Genomic DNA, 22,425 nt, shown 5'->3' with positions numbered 1-22,425 from the left:
TGTGGGATCTTCCCGGACCAGGGCTCGCACCCGTGTCCCCTGCATTGGCAGGCGGACTCTTAACCACTGCGCCATCAGGGAAGCCCTATATAAAGTTTTAAAACTCACATTGCTAATACTTTTTCTTTAAAAATAAAATTCACAAGTTATACAATAAAAATCCTCACTTCGATTTTCAAAAGTTGTGTATGGGAATGGTTAAATATAAAGATGAAACCAAAAGAACTGTCAGTGACTGACTGCTTCAAGAGGTGAGTAAGCCTTTCTTGGCATAAAAGTATAAAACATTGCTAGATTTGTTTGATAGATTTAACTACATGAAAGTTTAAGGCTTCTGTATGTCTACCAGCTTAAACAAAAGTAAAAGGCAAGTAACAAATCAAGAAAGAAAATACGACAAATTAGGTTTTAATATCGTTAATATGTAAGTTCTTAACAATTCAATAAAAAGAATGTTTCTGCTAATTAGAAGCAGTTATTAAAATATATGAGATTTCAAAAAAATATATGAGATCTCATAAAATATGAAAATTGTTTCCCCCAGTGATGACCAAAACTGTACATTAAATAAACAATGATATTCTTTTCTATCAAATTAAAAAATATTTGGAATCATGGGTAATACCTATGACTATCACTAAATATTTGACAGTGAAAGTGGAAGCTAGTAGAACAGTTTTGAAGGATAATTTGGCAATAATGTTTTTCAAAAACCTTAAACAATGTTTATGTTCTTTAGTCTCAATTCTGCTTGTTGTAATTTATCAGAGAGCCATAAATTGATACATGAAAAGCTTTATCACATTTCTTTAATAATGAAAAATTGAAAGTATGCATATGTAACAGGAATTATAAGGAAATTATGTACAGTCATTCAAGTCAATGGGATAAGTTGCTGGTATTAAAAATCATGTTGTGGGCTTCCCTGGTGGCGCAGTGGTTGAGAGTCCGCCTGCCGATGCAGGGGACACGGGTTCGTGCCCCGGTGTGGGAGGATCCCACATGCCGCGGAGCGGCTGGGTCCGTGAGCCATGGCCACTGAGCCTGCGCGTCCGGAGCCTGTTGCTCCGCAACGGGAGAGGCCACAACAGTGAGAGGCCCGCGTACCGCAAAAAAAAAAAAAAAAAAAAAATCATGTTGTAAAAGATGAATGGTCAGTGGATAGGCTCATGACTGTTGACAACAGTCCTGGTCAATTTGGCACTCAGTTAGCCGCCACTGATTCTAGTGGGCACAGGAGATGAAATCTGTATGTTTTCTCTGGATTCCAGCTCAACTTCCTTACTCTGTGAAACTTGCCTGTAATCATCTTGTTCCATGGTGATCATTTTCTTCTCTTTAATCCTATACCCATTATTATGTATGTAGTACTTGCATGTAGCATTTTTGGTATAGGTGTTTTATATCCTTAACCACGCTTAAGTTGAGAGACATTGTGTTATATAAGTTTGTGTAACCTAAGTGCACATAAAAACAACTTCTACCTTGTTGATATTCAACATAAAAAATAATTTAAAAATTATAAACATTCAAAAAATAAAAGAGTATTTCCCCTGAGCAATATCACCTATGCTTTTATAACTTCAGATGCCATCATTATACACCATTGACTCCCAAATAGGTAATTCGAATTCAGCTACTCAGTTGACCTTCAGTCTTATATATACTCAACAGTTGTTTGATAATAGCACTACTTCAGTATCCACAAGCATTTTATACTCAATCTCTTCAGTCAGCCCCTTTCATTCTATGCCCACTGCCACTGCCTTTGAAAAGTCCTTTATTTTTCCCTTGTGTTTTTCAGATAGTCTTCTAACTCATCTACCTGATTCTGGTTTCACCTCTTCTCACACTATCCTTCATGTTGCCATAATTTTATATCATAATTAAATCTTTCATTTTTTACAGTAAAGTCTAAACTTCCTTATATAATCATTCATTATCTAGCCTCTGTCTCTGAGGTTTATTTTCCAAATACGTTCTAGACCCTCTCAAACTGTGATGAATGACCTTGTTTTATTTTTTTTTCATTTTCTGTCCATCACAGACTAATACATTTATAAAATAAATTAATAAACTACTAAAAAAATGATCATTTATCTGGATGAGAATACCTGCTCTCAGTTTCTGTGCTTATCACAGACTGATAACAAGCTGTTTATGGCCCTATACCTGTCTGTAGATCGTATATTGAGTAGCACTGTCCTATCACCTTTCCAGGTGTACTGTGCTCTCCTGTCCCCCTGCATTTGCACTTGTTTCCTCTGACTAAAATATCCAGGTTCCTCAAGCCCCCTTAGCTCCCTGCTAATTCATTCTATAAATCTCTCCTCCTTTGGGAGCTTTTCTCTGACCTTCACAGAGATTTAGGTGTTCTTTTTCTTTTCCCATGTTATAAAACAAGATTCACAAGACAGAAACTAAAGTAAGACAACACAGTTTTTCCTCAGAGCAACAGTATTCAGAGAAGATTCAAGATTTTTAAATAATAAGTTTTAAAAGAGTGTGTGTATCTGTGTATATATGTGGTCTTATATTCTTTTCTAGTAAAGTTTCTTCTTTCCTAGTAAATGCCTCTCAGCCTCTTTCCCTCCAAGAAGTCTAGTGAATATAAAAAAGAACAGATTTCATATCATTTTTTAAAAATAAAAATGTTATATTAATTGATTCCTTCTAGGATGGCCCCAGAAGTTGCAGCAGTAGAAAAGAATGGTGGCTACAACCAACTCTGTGATATCTGGGCAGTAGGAATAACAGCAATTGAACTTGGAGAACTTCAGCCACCTATGTTTGATCTTCATCCCATGAGGTGTCCTCAGTATTTACAATTATGCAGTTACTAGTAAGGGCTTCAGGGAGAGTGAAATACTCATAACTTGGGTATTCCAAGCTCATTTTAAAGTATGTTGAAATAGTGAAAGTGTTCTGAGGGACTTAGGGATAATCTCATCTAAAACCTGATCTCTCTTGTATTGCTACTTCTAAGACAACATAGAGTGAATCATCTATACTGTCTGAAGCGTAAAAAAAATTTCCTTTAAAAATCATACTAGGATACAGCAGTTATCATTAAAAAAGTCTTTTTAAGTCTTTGTTTATTCATCTATTAATTAAAAATGGGCTTTTTTGTCCTAAGTGGATCTATAAACAGATGATAGAATGCAAATGAGGTTTTTTTTCTATTCTCATTTGATTTTGTTTCTTTTTACTTTGTCTAGGGATAAGGAGCAGGTAGATGCTTAGTATAATCATTTATATTTTATAGTATATTATCTCAGAAAAAATATTTGAGAGACTGTGAAGGGGTTTTTAATATTTTGAAGGGAAAAATAAATTGGGCTAAAATTTAAACTTTTAATGTAAATAGTATAAAGTTAAAAAGAAAATCAACAAAATACAGTATTCTCCTAACATGTTAGACAGCAGATTACTATATATTATGTAGATAACTCATTCAAAGACTCTTAAGAGCAAAAGATAAATTGTTTATGAGCAAGTACCAGACACTAAAGAAACATGGAAAATTATTTAACCTTGCAAGTACCTAAAGATATATAAGTTAAACAATATCTGCTTTTAGCTGAAATGCTGTTAAGTACAGGCCTTTAGGGAAATATTTTAGATGTTATTTGTTATGGGCAATAAAAGTGTTGCACTGATTCCACTATTGGGAAAGTTATACTTAGGAAATAATTCAAGAAAAGAAAAAGCTAAGAATTATTCACTTAGGGATTACAGGGAAAAATCTAAATGTCCATTCGTTGGTGAATTGTTAAGCAAATTATTTAGCAGTTAAGGGCAGCTAATATATATATATATATATATATATATATATATATATATATATATAAACCACAGCAACATGGAAAATTGATTATTAGTGAAAAAAGAACAGAATATTACCTATTATAATTATAATAAATCAGTAATTGGTTGATATTTAGATAAAGACTGAAAAGAAAAGAAGAACATTTTAAATAATGTCTTAAGGTGGGAGGAATCGGACTTGTTTTCTTTTAAGGTTTTCCTTTATAAATGAATCATTTAATTTTTAAAAAGAGAAAATATCTTTGGTATTTTAAAAAAAAGACTAAGGAGTTTACTTGGAAATATGGGGTTTTGTAGGAAATACTGAAATAAAACTTCCTTCTTAAATCCTCCATCCGTCTAGCCCTATAGTCCATTAAAAAAATTGGTCAAAGGTAAGTTCATCGAGAAGGAAAGTCCTCTTGTAGGTTGATTTCTGTATCATTCATAACAAGAGAATGTGGAAAATTATTGTCCAAAAGGGGACAGACTAGGAAGTGGGTATAATTTGCCTATTCACCCAAAATAATTGTAGAGGCTAATCTTTGGTTAAACATACAACCTAATGTTAGAGTAGCATATCATCTCTGTGTGTTACAGAATGATACACAATTATATAGACCTGTGCTTAAGATACAACACTAGTTATATATGTAATGGTATGGTAATAAAAACCTTCTCAAACATTTGGTGCTTCACCGTGTGAATAAGAGCTTGTTGGAAACTTAAAGATCCTTTCTGTAACCAGGAGAAATTTTTCATAGGGTATCCAAAATATAAAATATTAATTTCCATATTCCATACCAGTTATCATGAGTACCTATATATGTAGTAATCTTGCATAAATTCATTATAGAATATGATTCTGATTATTAAATGTAATAATTAAAGTGTTTTGTATTGCTCTTTAACTGAAATTTTTATTCCAGGGCCCTCTTCTTAATGTCAAAAAGTAATTTTCAGCCTCCGAAACTAAAAGACAAAACAAAATGGTGAGTTATAGAATATATATAGATTTATAGCATTTTATGGCTGAAAGGGACAAAGGTTCAATTCCCTTATTTTATTTTATTTTATTTATTTATTTATTTATTTTTGCGGTACGCGGGCCTCCCACTGTTGTGGCCCCTCCTGCTGTGGAGCACAGGCTCCGGACGCGCAGGCTCAGCGGCCATGGCTCACGGGCCCAGCCCCTTCGCAGCATGTGGGATCTTCCCAGACCCGGGCACGAACCCGTGTCCCCTGCATTGGCAGGCGGACTGTCAACCACTGCACCACCAGGGGAGCCCTCCCTTATTTTAAAAGTGGTGAAACTGAAACCCAGAGGCATTAAACAGTTTCCCTGAAGTTACATATCTAATTTACTTGCAGAGCTATTGCAAGGATCTAGGTTTATTTTCTGGTCAGTGTTCTTTTATAATGTACTTCTCTCATAAAACTCTGAGCATTTTATTAGTTTTTGGCAGCTTGAATAGGAGGTGTGGTAAGGAAATGATTTGAAATGAATATATTAAGATTTTGGAGATTCATATTTTGCCCTGTATTCCTTTACTCCCATTAATTACATGTTGACTTCCATGAGAAGTTATAGGAGAAGGTTTCCCAGATACAGTGACATTTAAGATCAATCCCTACTGGCTTTTCTCTACTTCTTTCCCTAACATTCAAAAGGTTATTACTTATTTGCATCCTAATCTTTTGTTTCTCGTACAAAGTAAAGCAGTTTGCCTATTACAGTCTGTAAAAGACGTCTTCAATTAAATGGGAAAAACTGAAAATTGTTTTTCTGGTAATGTCTTTCCATACATTTAATAAAAGAAACCATGGAAATAGAAGTTTCCAAATTCTTAAATTCAGTAATTCTTCATCTAGATTACATGGATCTCTTGGGAGATCTTGGGAAATACATGAGCCCCCAGAATTCTTTATGTGTATTCATTTTTTCTGGGGAGACAGTCCATATCTTATTACCGATTCTAAGAGGCCTGTCCTCAGTACAAGTTCTAAACCACTTTTTTATGTTTATTAGCCTCTCTGTATGTACATAGTGTTATTTGGGAGCCAGGCCATTCTGGGGATAATGCCAGGAATGAAAGGCAAATCACACTGTAGAAGTAAAGGAGTTTATATCCTTCTGCTAGCTGTATTCCTTTGTATTGACGTGGGTTTCTTCCTATTCGTTATTAGCCTAAGTTCCTAAACAACTGGAACTGGAGGACTTTGTGGCAGGAATGACTGAATATTCATTCAGGAATGAATGACTGTTAGCTAAAACAGCTGCGTTCGTAGTCAGATTCCAGAACAGTCATTACCATTGGAGTACCTTTGCCAGTCTCAGGTGCCTTCTCACTCCGTGATATGTGTGCCACAAGCTACCACGTGTAATGTAGTGATTTGATTTCTCTGAAGAGAACTGCTATGTCGTTGCTGTCATTGGTAATGATTAAGGTTATTCTCTTTGGTTCTTGCCCAGTCCCTCCTCCAGTGGAATCTCGGCAGTAGCTCTCTTTGCCTTTAGTTCATAATCAAAATATGATTTCCTTAATTAATTAATTAATTTTTTGGCTGCTCAGCTTGCGGGATCTTTGTTTCCCGACCAGGGATCAAACCCGGGCCCACGGCAGTGAAAGCGCCAAGTCCTAACCACTGGACCGCCAGGGAATTCCCAGATTCCTTTAATTTATATCTTCTTCCTTTCCCCATTTCATCAACACAGGTAGCAGGAAAACTCATCTGTTTACAAAGATCGCTCCCTCTTCTTTGACCATGTTCCTGAGAAATTCAGTGACTTTTTAAGGATTTAAACAGTCTCTTACATTACTTACCCTACCTCATGCCACCCAACAATTTGGGTATAACAAAACATTTACATACTGTATAAATTAGGCAATGAGAAAAGGTCATTTTGACTCCTAAGTCGTACCTGGAACACAAGGTTATAAACCTTATAGATGACACATCTACCCATTTCTAGTTTTTAGTGTATGTTTTAGAGATTATATATTAGTGTTCTGTTAACTTATTGCATTTTACTTAAGAGATGAAGCTGGTATATTCTCTAAGGAATATACTGTGCTTTGGGTTTAGTTTTTTGGCTTATATAGAGCTAAGAGGCCAAAGAAAAACAATCATGTGTTTCAGTCTTTCTAACTGCTTGTAAGTTAATTTTATTTAGTAACACCAAAGAACTAATATTAGTGAAATATTTTTGTACGTGTCTCTTTTTATTTGAAGGTCATCAACATTCCATAATTTTGTCAAAATAGCACTAACCAAAAACCCCAAAAAAAGACCAACCGCTGAAAGACTTCTGACTGTAAGTCATTGAATTTATAGGAGTATTTTCTGTAGTCATGCAGTAATTAGACATATCACTGGAACAATAGTATTTAGATTTTTAATATAAAAATGTTAGTGATCTCTTACAGCAGGGGTCAGCAAACATTCTGTAATGAGCCAAATAGTATATATTTTAGGGTTTGTGGGCTATATAGTCTCTGCTGCATCTCCTCAGTTTGCCGTGGTAGCACAAAAGCATCCATAGACAGTATACATGAAAGGTATGGCTTTAACACCCAATAAAACTTTATTTACAGAAGGAGGCAGTGCACCAGATTTTGCCCATGGACGGTAGTTTGCCAACCCCTGCCTTGGAGAAAACTCTTAAAAATGTTGCTTTCATCTAAAATTAATTGCTTTAACCACATAGCATGGGGAGATCAGCTCGGTGCTTTGTGTCCACATAGAGGGGTGGGATAGGGAGGGTGGGAGGGAGATGCAAGAGGGAGGAGATATGGGAATATATGTATATGTATAGCAGAATCACTTTGTTGTACAGCAGAATCTAACACACCATTGTAAAACAATTATACTCTAATAAAGATGTTTAAAAAATAAATACATAAAATTAATTGCTTTTCTTGGCTTCTTATGTAAATTTATAGAATGCCCTTATGTGTGCATGTCTTTATAAAATACTTTTATATTAGAAAAAGTTGATGATTATAACAATCTAAGAAAACTTTATTTAAATATTATAAAATTTAATTATGTATCTTACTACATTAACATAATTTTATTGAATTAAATATATGCAAATATAGATGCTTTTTTCTTGTGATATGGACTGTACCTCAGTATTCATTTGCATATTATTATAATGACATGCATAAAAATGTCATTGTTATAGCCAAGGTTGTAATTTGACAACCTAACATGGATTGGTTAACTTTAAATAGAGAAATTATTCATGTTATAAATTTACCTCACAATGGTTCTTTAGCTTTATAATATATAATTACGAATTCTCTGATTAATATTTTTACTAATACATTCTCTAATTTATTTGCATTAGTAGGCTTCCATATGCTTGTCTCTGATAGTTACTGAATGGAAAAGAACAAATAGCAATTTCTATGAGCCATAGATATAAAAGCATACTCATGAAGTTTTGTTTTGTTTTGTTTTTACTTAGCATACATTTGTAGGACAGCCAGGTCTCTCTAGGGCCCTAGCCGTTGAACTGTTGGACAAAGTGAATAATCCAGACAACCATGCACATTACACCGAAGGAGATGATGATGACTTTGAGGTAAGGAATGCTTGCAGTCTAATATTTGAAAATAAATGTTTAATGTGGCCTTAGACTTTGTTTTTTAATTCACTCTTTTAAGTTAGTTGAAATAGATTTAGTAACAAAGATTAATTAGCAGTGTAAACTACACTTGTCCTGCTCATAATTACCAATTGATACTTTTCTTAATCCTAGTTTTGGGAAGGAACTAGGATTGCTGTTCTTCTTAGCATTATAACATTTTGTTTTCTTAGTTGGTTTGCTTAAAGTTATTAAGAGGTATCTACAATTAGAATCACATCTGTGCCTTTTTCCTCCCAAAATCCACAAGTGTTTCCTCCCTAGACCTCAGCTTCTGTAGTGAGAGTTTGATCTTTTCCAAGACAATACAGGTTTTAGGAGCATTGCTTTGTACTAGGAGAACAGAAATTTAGCCAGAGCACATGTACATACTATTTTTCACAAAAGAGACTCCTTAGAAATCCATGTGGTCATTTTCTTTTAGTTTCTCTGTTACACAGATCATTAACAGAATACAAATCATTTTTTAAATTAAGATGAGGTTCCCATAGAAAAAGCTATATTTTCTAATACTTATTCAAAACTATTATTTCTTATGTAATTACATATAGAGCTATTCATAACTATGCTTGTCTTCTCTGAAAATATGTAGAATTATTTTGAATATATTTAACAACACGACTTGTAAATCAGGAATGAGGGACTTCCTGCCCATTTTCGGGTACCTGTTTATGCCTCTATATAGCATAAATGTATTTTTTCACTGGTATCTCGTTCTCTCTTTTATGATTCCTTTTTATTTCTGTCTCTTCATTTCTCTTTACGCCTTTATATCCCTTTATACCTCTATCTTCAGTTCTGGTAAGACTATAGGACTAAACTTTATGTGTTATTATTTATTGAAGGAAATTTTCTACTTCAGGTACTTAAGTTTCAAATTATATCGTATAAGTATCATGATAACTATTAACATTCATTGGGTAGTCTTCATGTGCCAAGTGTTAGGCTAAATAATTTCCATGTTAACTCATCTAATACTCAAAATGGTCCTTGGCAATATGTACTATTACTATCCCCATTTTACAAATAAGAAATGAAGGAGAAAGAATAGAAGTAATTTCATTTGCCCGAGATCATATGCCTAGCAACTAGTGGAACCAGGATTTGGATCCAGGCAAACTGACTTTAGAACCTACTCTTAGTTAATATACTATCATTTCTCTATATATACTTAATAGAAATAGTCATTAAACAGTCTTTACAAACTAATCATTGTCTAGTATATAACATAGTCTTGTCATGTCGTAAGGTACCCAGTGAATATTTTATTGAATGTTAAGTGAACTTTAATTGAAAATATTAAATAAACCAGCCATACATAGATTTTTTACTTAAACCATCATTTGCAGACTTGTAATAATAAGATTTTAATCTCTTAAAAACTCAAAATTGTTCAAATTGTTTTAGTTTAAATGAAGCATTAGATATTACTTGATTCCTCAATTAGTGTTTCACTGGTTATGTAAATGACCAAACTCCTCTTTCATTCCCCACACAATTTTGCCAGGCTTCCTAAATCCACTCTTACATTTGGAATTCTCTATTTCTGTTTAATGATATCACCATAATTTTTAGTCCTTGAAATGCAAAACCTTGTTCCAGGCAGTTGGAGACACAATAGTGGGTGAGATTGACATGATCCCAAACTTCAAAGAACTTACAGAATGGTCTCAAAGGAAACTTAGAAATACCAACAAATAATTTACAAGTGTGATAACTGTTACAAAAAGGGAAAGACAGGGTGCTATGCAGGCATATTTTAGGGACAGGAAAGGACTCACTGTAGAAACAATATGTAAGATGAAAGCCTGAAGGATAAATAGTAATTAAAAGAAAAGACCAGTCAGAAGTGTTCTGAGCAAAAGGAAGAATAGCATGTTGGAAAGCCCTAGTGATAAGAGAGAGTGTGGTATACTTGAGGAATTAAAGAAAAGTAAGTCTGTTAGAGCAGAAAACAAGGAAGGAATTTGGTGGGAGATTAGGTCACAAAGCTAGACATTTCAAATGAAAAAAAATGGGGGCTTTAAGGGCAGTAGAAACCATTAAAGGGTAAGGGAGTGATGTAATCAGATGTGCATTTTTTTTTCTTTAAAGATCTCTGACTTCAGAGTGGTGTTTTCATTCCTAAAGTCCTCTTAAGAGACTGTTGAAGTTATCCAGGATATAGATACTGATGTTTTGTAATAGGATGGTAGGGAAAAGATGGAAAAAGTGAACTAATTAAAGAATTATATGAGAGAGTTGGTGATTGGATGTAGAAATGAGGGAGGGGCATGATAAAAGGGTTACTCCCAGATTTTGACTTGAACAGCTGGGTGGATATAAAAGTGCCACTTGTTGAGATAGAAATACTAAAGATCAGATTTGGGAAGAAAGGTGAGTTCAGTTTTGTATATGGTGATTTTAATGTTGCACCGGATTTCCAAATGGAGAAGTCTTATTAGGAGTTAGATATGTGGTTATAGCTTGGGGAGAAAAGTTTGGACTAGAGATATAAATTTGAGAGTTATTAGATATAATGGTTGTAGTTGATACCTTAAAGAGTAAATGTGGTCATCCAAGGGAAGCGTGTAGAATGAGAAGAAGGCCTAGGACAGCTTTTGGGGGAAATTCCTCCCCCAAATTAAAAAATCTGGTACCCTAAGAGGAATGGCAAAGGATTAATAAAGAACATTAAAAGACAGTAGGAAAGTTTCAACAAGAATACTGCCTAGAAGTTACATTAAAGAAGTCTTTGGATTTAGGTGTTGGTGTTTGATTACTTTAAAGGGATAATTTAGGGACTTCCCTGGTGGTCCAGTGATTAAGAATCCACCTTCCAATGTGGGGGACGTGGGTTCCATCCCTGGTCAGGGAACTAAGATCCCACATGCTACAAGGCAACTAAGCCCGCATGCCACAACTGCTGAACCTGTGCACTTTAGAGTCTGTGTGCCACAATTAGAGAATCTGTGTGCTCTGGAGCCTGGGTGCCACAACTAGATAGAAGCCTGAGTGCTGCAACGAAAGAATGCACGTGCTGCAATGAAGATCTGGCGTGCCACAACTAAGACCCAATGCAGCCAAATAAATAAATAATTATTTTTAAAAAAGGATAATATAAAAATGCTAGAGGTAAAGCTAGGCTGTAGTGGTTTGAAAAATAAATTTATTTATGAAATTCAGTTGTGAAAGGGGGATAAGATAGAGCAGTAGTTGGAGGAAAATGAGTTGACAGTGGATTTGTCTGTCTTCTGTCTCTATTTTTTGGCTATTGATTGATTGATTTTTTTTTTTATATGGGGCAAAAAAGTTTAAACAGGACGCTTATGAAAAGGATCCAATAGTTAGAGATAGAAGAGTCAAGAAGCAAGGTGAATAGGCAAACTTCTTGAAAAGAAAGGAGAAGGTGAGATCTAGATTATAATGAGGGACTTGATCTTAAAGAAACACTTCTTGAAAGGCTTTCTTGGGAAATGTGGCATAGATGGTGCCTTGAAGACCTTGAGCTCACCTCCTCCAGTGGCCACACCAAATTTCAACTATCTATGAGAATGACCTGAAGACTAGCATAAAAGACTTTCCACAACTGAAGACATAAATAAGGAACCACAATGAGATGGGTAGGAGAGGTGGAGATATGGTATAGTCAAGACCCACCTCCCTGGGTAGGTGACCCACAAACAGGAGGATAATTACAATTGCAGATGTTCTCCCCAAGGGGCGAAGCATCTGAGCCCTGTGTTGGGCTCCCCAGCTGAAGGGTCCTGCACTGGGAAGATGGGGCCCCAAAACATCTGGCTTTGAAGGCCATCCTGGGCTTGCATACAAGAGAGCCAGAGGGCTGTAGGAAACAGAGACTCTGCTCTTATGAGGCGTGTGCAAAATCTCACATAGTCCAAATCCTAGCACAGAGCCAATAATTTGAAAGGAACCCACCTGCTGATCTTGCAGAACCTCTTGGAGTGGCAGGAGACAACTGGTAGTTCCCCTAAAGATATAGATGACGACAGCTGTATTTGGGAGTTTCTTCTACCATTAGGACATCAATGCTGACAACCACCATTTTGGAGTCCTCCCACTACCCTATTAGTGTTGGGGGCTTATCTGCCCACCAGTGTGCTGGCACCAACCCTGAGCTTCCTTGATCCCCATAGCTAGCTGCCTTTGAACCTGGCCCTGCCCACCAGGAGACCAGCACCAGCCCTGGGACCCTGCACCAGTAAGGTCCTAGCAACCAACTGGGCCAGAGGCCATGCCTACCCACCAGCACACCCACAGTGGTCAGCCTTGCCACAACAGAAGGACCCACACAGCCCACATAGGGGGCATCCCTAGAGCATATAGCTCTGCTGCCCAGAGGGGTGTGCTGTTGGGTCCCATAGGATGTCTCTTACATAAGGCCGCTCCTCCCAAATTCAGGAAACATAGCTGATCTACCTAATACTTACAAATAAACACAGAGAACTAGGCAAACAGAGGCAGAGGACTATGTTACACAGTCTACTGATAAAGAGTTTAAGGTAATAATCGTAAAGATTCTCAATGAACGCAGGAGAGGGATGGAAGAACACAGTAAGAATTTTAATAAAGAGTTAGAAATTATAATGGAGACCCAAACAGAGCTGAAGAATACAATAACTGAAATTAAAAACACACTAGAAAGAAATAATAATAGATTTGATTATATAGAGGAACAGATCAGTGAACTGGAAGACGGAGTAGTGGAAATCACCTAAGCTGAAAAGGAAAAAGAGAAAAGAATTTTTTAAAAGAGTGGTTTAAGAGACCCCTGAGACAATATCAAGTGTACTAACATTCACATTCTAGGGATCCCAGAAGAAGAAAAGAGGGAAAGGAGCAGAGAACATATTTGAAGAAATAATAGCTGAAAACTTTCCTAACCTGGAAAAAGAAAGAGAAACCAAGGTTCATACCAAGACGTATTATAATAAAAATGTCAAAAATTGAAGATGGCTTCCCTGGTGGTGCAGTGGTTGAGAGTCCGCCTGCCGACACAGGGGACACGGGTTCGTGCCCTGGTCTGGGAAGATCCCACATGCCGTGGAGTGGCTAGGCCCGTGAGCCATGGCCGCTGAGCCTGCACATCCGTAACCTGTGCTCCGCAACGGGAGAGGCCACAACAGTGAGAGGCCCACGTACCACAAAAAAAAAAAAAAAAAATTGAAGATAGGGAATCTTAAAAACAGCAAGAGAAAAGCAGCTAGATATGTACAAGGGAACTTCCATAAGATTCTCAGCTGACTTTTCAGCAGAAACTCTACAGGTCAGAAGGGAGTGACACATTAAATCCAAAGTGATGAAGAAACCTACAACAAAGAACACTCTGCTTGGCAAGGCTATCATTCAGTCTTGAAGGAGAGATAAAGAGTTTTACAGACAAGCAAAAACTAAGAGAGTTCAACACCACTAAACCAGCTTTCAAAAAATGTTAAAGGGACTTCTCTAAGTGAAAAAGAAAAGACCACTACTAGAAATATCAAAATTACAAATGGAAGAATCTCACTGGCAAAGGCAAACATATAGTAAAGGTAGTAGACCAGTCATTCATAAAGCTAGTATGAAAGTTAAAAAATAAAAGTAGTAAAATCATCAGTATCCACAGTAAATAGTTAAGGTATTCACAAAGCAAAAAAGATGTAAAACATGATGTCAAAAAAGCATTAAACATGAGGCAGAGGTAGGGGGTAAAAATTCAGGGTTGTTAGAATGTGTTTGAACTTGAGAGATCATCAGGTTAAAATAATTTTGTGTGTGTGTGTGTTGTTGTTGTTGTTGTTATCTGTGAACCTCATGGTAACCCCAAACCAAAAACCCATAATAAATACACCCTAAAGAAAGAGAAAGTAATCCAAACATAACACTACTAATTAAATCACGAGGTAAGAGAGCAAAAGAAGAAAGGAACGAAAAAGAACTACAAAAACAACCAGAAAACAATGAACAAGATGGCAACACATGCATACCTATCAATAATTACTTTAAGTGTAAATGGACTAAATGCTCCATTCAAAAGACATTGAGGGCTTCCCTGGTGCTGCAGTGGTTAAGAATCCGCCTGCCAATGCAGGGGACATGGGTTCGAGCCCTGGTTAAGGAAGATCCCCCATGCCATGGAGCAACTAAGCCTGTGCACCACAGCTACTGAGCCTGCGCTCTAGAGCCTGCAAGCCACAGCTACTGAGCACACATACCACAACTACTCAAGCCCACACACGTAGAGCCCGTGCTGTGCAACAAGAGAAGCCACTACAATGAGAAGCCTGCACACTGCAACAAAGAGTAGCCCCCACTTGCCGCAACTAGAGAAAGCCCACGTGCAGCCAAAAATAAAAATAAATAAAAGTTTTTTAAAGAAATTAAAAAAAAGACAGAGAATGGATGAATGGACCCAAAAATGAGACCCCTATATATACTGCCTACAAGAGACTCACTTCAGATCTAAAGACACACACAGACTGAGTAACGGGATGGGAAAAGGTATTCCATACAAATGGAAATCTGTAAAAAGCTGTAGCAATGCTTATATTAGACAAAATAAACTTTAAGACAAAGACTGTAGCAGGAGCCAAAGAAGGACATTACACAGTGATCAAGAGATCAGTCCAAGAAGATGCAACAATTGTAAATATATATGCACCCAATAGGAGCACCTCAATATATAAAGCAAATGTTAATAAAGTGAATAATTGACAGTAACACAATAATAGTAGGGGAATTTAATACACCACTTACATCAATGGACAGAAGATCCAGAAAGAAGGAAACACTGGCTTTAAATGACACATAGATCAGATGAACTTAATAGATAAAATAGAACATTCTATCCAAAAGCAGCAAAGTATATATGCTTTCAACTGCTACCTTCTCTGGGATAGATCACATGGTAAGCCACAAAACAAGGCTCAATAAATTTAAGATTGAAATCATACCAAGCATTTTTTCTGACAATAGTATGAAACCAGAAATCAACTACAAGAAACAAACTACAAAAAACACAAACATGTCGAGGCTAAATAATATGCTCTTAACTAACCAATGGGTCACTGAAGAAACCAAAGAGGAAATCAAAAAATAACTGGAGACAAATGAAAATAGAAACACAACCATCCATCCAAAATCTATGGCATTCAGCAAAAGCAGTCTAAATGGGAAGTTTTTAGAGATAGATGTCTACCTCAGGAAACAAGAAAAATCTCAAACATCTGACCATACACCCAAAGGAACTAGAAAAAGAAGAACAAACAAAACCAAAAGTTAGTAGAGGGAAAGAAATAATAAAGATCAGAGCAGATATAACTGAAATAGAAACTTAAAAAAAAATGGAAAAGAACAATGAAACTAAGAGTTGGTTCTTTGAAAAGATAAATTGATAAACCTTTAGCCAGACTCATCAAGAAGAAAAGAGAGAGGATCCAAGTAAAATCATAAGTGAAAAGAAGTTACTACTGACACAACAGATAATCGAGAGAATCATAAGAAAATAATACAAACAATTATACACCAATAAAATGGAGAACTTAGAAGAAATGGATAAATTTCTAGAGACGTACAAACTCCCAAGACTGAATCAGGAAGAAATAGAAAATAAGAAGAGATGGATTACCTTTAAGGAAATAGGATCAGTAATACAATAAACTTCCAAAAGTCCAGTACCAGTTTCACAGGTGAATTCTACCCAACTTTTAGAGAAGAGTTAATAGCTATCCTTCTCAAACTATTCCAAAAAATTGCAGAGGAAGGAATGCTTGTGAATTCTTTCTACAAGGCCAGCATCACCCTGACACTAGAATAAGACAAGAACACCACAAAAAAAAAGAAGAAGAAGAGAAAATTACAGGCCAATATCACTGATGAACATAGATGTAAAAATCCTCAACAAAATATGAGCAAATCAAATTCAACAATATGTTAAGAGAATAATACAATACAATGTACAATAATACAGTACAATACTATGATCAAGTGGGATTTATCCCAGGGTTACAAGAATGGTTCAGTATCCACAAATAAATCCTTGTGAGACACCACATTAACAAATTGAAGAACAAAAATCATGATCATCTCAGTAGATGGCAGAAAAAAGTTTTGACAAAGTTCAACATCCATTTATGTTAAAAACTCATCAAAGTGTGTATAAAGGGAGCATACGCAACATAATAAAGATGCTATATGACAAAACTACAGCCAACATCATGCTCAACAGTGGAAAGCTAAAAGTATCTCCTCTAAGATCAAAAACAAGGCAAGGTTGCTCACTCTTGCCACTTTTATTCAGTATAGTATTGGAAGTCCTAGCCATAGCAGTCAGACAAGAAACATAAGTAAAAGGAGTCCAAATTGGAAAAGAAGAAGTAAAACTGTCACTGTTTGCATATAACGTGAATACATTATATATAGAATACATTATATATAGAAAAGTATATATGGAAAATCCTAAAGATGCAGTAAAAAAAGAAAAACAACAACTGTTAGAACTAATAAATGAATTCAGTAAAGTTGCAGGATACAAAATTAATATACAGAAATCTGTTGCATTTCTGTACACTAAAAATGAGCTATCAGGGAAATTAAGAAAACAATCCCATTTACAATTGCATCAGAAAGAATAGGGACTTTCCTGGCAGTCCAGTGGTTAAGACTGCGCTCCCAATGGAGGGGCCATGGGTTTGACCCCTGGTCGGGGAACTGAGATCCCACATGCCACATGGCACAGCCAAAAAAAAAAAAAGGAAAAATATACTGTGCTCATGGATTGGAAGAATTAATATTGTTAAAATGACCATATTGCCCAAGGCAGTCTGCAGATTCAGTGCAATCCCTATCAGAATACCAATGGCATTCTTCACAGAACTGGAACAAACAATTCTACAATTTGTATGGAAACACAAAAGACCCCAAATAGCGAAAGCAACTTGAAGAAGAAAAATGGAGCTGGAGGAAGCAGACTCCCTGGTTTCAAACTGTACCACAAAGCTACACTAATCAAAATAGTGTGGTACTGGCACTACGACAGACACATAGATCAATGAAACAAAATAGAGAGCCCAGAAATAAACCCACATTTATATGGGCAATTTATGACAAAGGAGGCAAGAATATACAGTGGTATACTCCCAATAAATAGTATTGGGAAAACTGGACAGCTATATGCAAAAGTATCAAGCCGGACTACTTTCTCATATCATATACAAAAAATAACTCAAAATGGATTAAACACTTAAACGTAAGACCTGAAACCATAAAACTCCTAGAAAAAGAACATATGTAGTATGGCCTTTGATATCAGTCTTGGCAATATTTTTTTGTATATGTCTCCTCAGGCAAGGGAAACAAAAGCAAAAATAAACAAATGGGACACATCAAACTAAAAAGTTTTTTGCACAGCAAAGAAAACTCAACAAAATGAAAATGTCACCTACTGAATGGGAGAAGATATTTGCAAATGATATATCCTGATAAGGGGTTAATATGCAAAATATACCAAGAACTCATACAACTGAATATCAAAAGAAAAACAATGCAAATAAAAAATGGGTAGAGGACATGAATAGACATTTTTTCCAAAGAAGACACACAGATGGCCAGTAGACACATGAAAAATGCTCAACATCACTAATCATAAGGGAAATGCAAATCAAAACCACAGTGAGGTATCACCTCACACTTGTCAGAATGGCTAGCATTAGGAAGACTGCAAATAACAAGTGTTGACACTGGTGTGGAAAAAAAGGGAATCCTTGTGTTATTGCTGGTGGGATTGTAAATTGGTGCACCCACTATGGAAAACAGTATGGAGGTTCCTCAAAAAATTAAAAACAGAAGTGCCATATTATCTAGCAATTTCATTTCTAGGTATTTACCTGGAGAAAACAAAAACACTAATTTGAAAAAATATATGTACCAACATTACAGTAGCCAACATATGGAAGCAACCTAATGGATAAAGAGGATATGGTGTATATATATACAGTGGAATATCACTTAGCCATTAAAAATGAAATCTCATTTTTGACAACAGGTTTGGCTCTAGAAGCTATTATGCTAATTAAATAAGTCAGACAAAGATAGATACCACATGATCTCATTTATATGTGGAATCTAAAGAATCTAAAAAGGAAAATGAAATAAAATGAAAACAGACTCAGATACAGAGAAGAAGCAGGTGTTTGCCAGAAGGGAGGCTTGTGGGTGTGGGCAAAATAGGTGAAGGGTATTAAGAGGTACAGACCTCCAGTAATATAATAATTAAGTCACAGGGTTATTATACACAGCATAAGGAATATGGTCAGTAATATTAATTTTGTATGGGGACAGATGGTGATCACCTCTTAATGTATACAAATGTCAAATAATTCTATAGCACATCAGAAGCTCAGGGTTGTCATTTTGGTATGCCATTGTACAGAAGGATGGCAGGGGTTGGGGAGGGGAGGCAAATCAAATTTAGGATATATGCAAGAGATTGCTTGAAATTATGGGCCACCAGCTCTAAATTGGATAGGAAAAAAAGTGAAGATCGGAGAAATGCATATGGAGAGTGAGAAAGTGATGGATGGACTTGAGATTTCAGTGTGAGCATTTAAAAATTATTGGAGTAAATGAGAGGGTAAGTTCAAAGGATGAGAAGTTTGGAGTATTATGTGAATTCATATGTCAGAGCGGATAACAGAGTCCAAGATATGATTTTAGTAGTGTAGAGTGCATTGAAGTATGGTAGAAGGTCTTCAGAGATAAGGTCAGAAAACTTAAGTCCAGAGCAATGGTCTTTTGAAGTCCTTTGGTATGACGGTGGGTCTTAAAGTAGAGAAAAAGACATCTGAGCCCCTCTCCGAGTCATCAGTGAATGAGAATGAGTCATCAGAAATTTGGTAGATAGGGGTTGAGCTGAAGGCATTGTTTCAAAAGATCAGGAGCTTATACAAAAGGGTGGAAGTGGTAAGCTTTCTCCCTTGGTTTACTACAATACTCTTACTCAGTCTCCCTCCATATAGTATTTCTTTCCTCCGTACCCTCTTACATACTTAATCAGGTTACTCTTAAAGCTGACTCTTGTGACGGCACTCCCTTTCTGTAGAATCTCCAATAAATTCTTTTGCCAAGACATTCAGAGCCTTTCATGATGTGGCTCATCCTCAAGTCTGTCTTTCCAGCTTTGTCATCTCTTCACTTAATGTTCACTGTAGTCAAATAATTACCAACTCCAATTCCCCTAAACACTCCACTATTTCCTTTTTTTCTTGTATCACTTTGTTCATAGTCTTTGTGCTGTCTAAAATGCTTTTCCCACCTTGCTGCACATTCAATGCCTACTTGTCCTTCTAGGCCTCACATAAGATTACAGCTCTGTCATGGAGAATTTCTTTACCCTTTCAGGTGAAAGTCATTTCTTCTTCCCCTGGGCATTAATAGTAATCTTAATGAATGCCACTTATCATTTTCTAATCTTATAAGTGTTTGTGTGTCTTATCTTCTTAGAGTATAAGCTCTTTTGAAGGTAACATTTCCATCTGATTTTCTTTGCATCTCTTCAGTATTTTATACAGTATAAACATGGACTAAATGAATACACTTTTAAAGTATCTTAGTGTTCATTTTTTTAAATATTTATCCTACAATTTATTAGTAAGTAGTCATGCTTGTCAATAAATAATAATTTAGTTAAAAAGAGAAAGTTTGACCTTCTAACTTTGTCACTGAATTTTTTTAAAGTATATGTATTATGTTTATATTCACAGCCCCATGCAATCATTCGTCATACCATTAGATCTACGAACAGGAATGCCAGAGCTGAACGGACAGCTTCAGAAATAAATTGTATGTGTTTGGTATACATTTTCAATTGGTGGTTTTGGAGGGTTGAGCTGGGTGTTCTTGTGGAATTTTTTGGAATAATAAAGTCTCACTAACTGTGGCTACATACTTTAACATAACAGGATACCTCTAAAATAAAGGCTGCTTTTCTGGCTTGTAATGGAATTCTCTTGGTTTTATAATTAAATAGTTTTTATTTTCTAATTATAAAGTCAATATATGTCTATTGCAGAAAATTTGCAAGAGGAAAAAAGTAGAAAATTAACATTGCCCATAATCATATCACCCAACACCAGCCCAAAGATAATACTTTGCTAAATTTCCTTCATGTTTTTTCACGTATAGTTTTACATGACTGAATTTATGCTATACGTAAAATTCTGCTTAACATAGTCAGAAGTATTTTCTATGTATTAGCCTAGGCTTTGTAACCATTATGTTTAATGGTTTTATCCTCTTTTATTGAGTTGATGTATTGTAGCTCCTATTGTTGGACCTTTGGGTTGGTTTCAGTTTTTTAAGTCAAGTTAACAATAAGGTGAATATTTTCTAAAGTGCATATTTAAAGGGGGAAATTGATTTTTATTCAATAAATCATTGACAAAAATTTTATATTAACAATATTTGTCATTTTAGCCACATTAATTTGGAAGAACAGATTTGCAAAGAATTTTTAGATATAAGTATATTGACTTAAATGCATAATTGTTTCAAAAGAGGTTTAAAGTAGTTTACATTAAAATAAGCCATAAATTAAAATTATAAACCACAATGGAGGAAGATAATTTATTATATATTTAGGCTAATTAGAATTATTGCAGATGAGCATTTTGTTTTTTTGAAACCAGACATTTCTAGCTTTCTGGATACACCTTTGGAAATCTAGGTCATTGGAGAGTTAGAATGTCCTTCCCATATCAGTTGTGTCAGTCAGATCTTTTCAGAGTTACACCAATAATTCGAGATTTTCTGTGTTTGTTAGTCCCAGATTGCTGATATGTTCTTATGCTATCTTCTTATATAATCCCCAGTGAACTCTCTGGGCTTCCAGTACCAGACAGAAAAGTAGCAAAGTTATATTCCATTAAAAGCTATTGTGTTTATTTTATGCAGCTGTATAGTATTCAGTTAATGTAGTCTAAGTGTATCTTTTCTTGTATAGCTTTTGTTTTTTGTGTCATATATAGTAAGGTCTTCCTGATTTTAAGGTTATAAAAGGATTTTCCTGTTGTTTCTTCTCGTATTTTTACAGTTTCATGTTTTTAATATTTAAATGTTTGATATAAGGTATTAACTTATTTGGTAGAAGGTATGAAATATGAATTCAACTTCAGTTTCATTCTAAATATCTACCCGTTTGCCTCAATGCTATTTATTAAAAACTTGATATTTTCGCTAATAGATTTGATATGTCATCTTTATTATGTACTAAATTGCCACATATATTTTAGGGCTTTTTCTGGAAATTCTATTCTGTTACATTAATATACCTAGTCCTGTGCTGGTCTCATGCTTCTGATTATTATGTCTTTATAATACCTGTTAAAGTGTGATAGAAATAATCCTTCTCCTACTGTCCCTCACCCCCTCCACACAAACACACACACAAACACCATGTTGCTATCCTTTTCTGTTATAATATTTGGCTATTGTATTTTCCCTACATAAATGTAAGAATCAGCTTACCAAGTTAAAAAAAAATCAGTGTTTTTACTGAGATCTCATAAATTTGTACACTAACTTATAAGTGTCTGGAGTACTAATGTCTTCATGGAGTGAGTCCTATGTGCTTCATGTACCAGACAGAAGACAGTAGAATTGAAGTTCATTTTATTGGTCGATTTATCTTTAAATTCTCCCAAGTCATCTTTTGTGTCCATCAGGATTGTTTTATAGTTTTGTTTTTGTTTGTTTGATAGATTTCATACATACCTAGTTAGTTCTGTTCTTAGTTTTTTGTTTCAGTTTTTTAAATTGATCTGATAACTTACATATAGTAAAATGCTTAAGTCTACTGCACAATGAATTTTTAAATTTGTATACACTCATGAAACTACCACCCAGATCAAGATATAGAACATTATCAGAATCTCTGAAGGCTTCCTCATGCTCCTTTACAATCAGTACCCTTCCATCTTCCTGTATCCCCC

The 22,425-nt window shown here is 35.4% G+C and overlaps 1 protein-coding gene across 3 annotated transcripts in view; it reads left to right on the top strand.

Annotated features, from left to right (window-relative positions):
- Positions 1–22,425, top strand: part of MAP4K5 (mitogen-activated protein kinase kinase kinase kinase 5) — a 140,342-nt gene that overhangs the window by 69,346 nt on the left and 48,571 nt on the right. For all 3 annotated transcript variants that reach the window (XM_032621212.1, XM_032621213.1, XM_032621211.1), the window contains exons 10-14: positions 2,678–2,809; positions 4,737–4,799; positions 7,042–7,123; positions 8,282–8,398; positions 20,200–20,278. In XM_032621212.1, coding sequence (XP_032477103.1) covers positions 2,678–2,809; positions 4,737–4,799; positions 7,042–7,123; positions 8,282–8,398; positions 20,200–20,278 — 473 coding nt within the window. The remainder of the gene's footprint in view (positions 1–2,677; positions 2,810–4,736; positions 4,800–7,041; positions 7,124–8,281; positions 8,399–20,199; positions 20,279–22,425) is intronic.

Source organism: Phocoena sinus, chromosome 2 (assembly GCF_008692025.1).
Source record: "Phocoena sinus isolate mPhoSin1 chromosome 2, mPhoSin1.pri, whole genome shotgun sequence".
NCBI lineage: Eukaryota > Metazoa > Chordata > Mammalia > Artiodactyla > Phocoenidae > Phocoena > Phocoena sinus.
The sequence above is the reverse complement of the archived record's forward strand: the minus strand, read 5'-3'. Positions and strand labels throughout refer to the sequence as shown.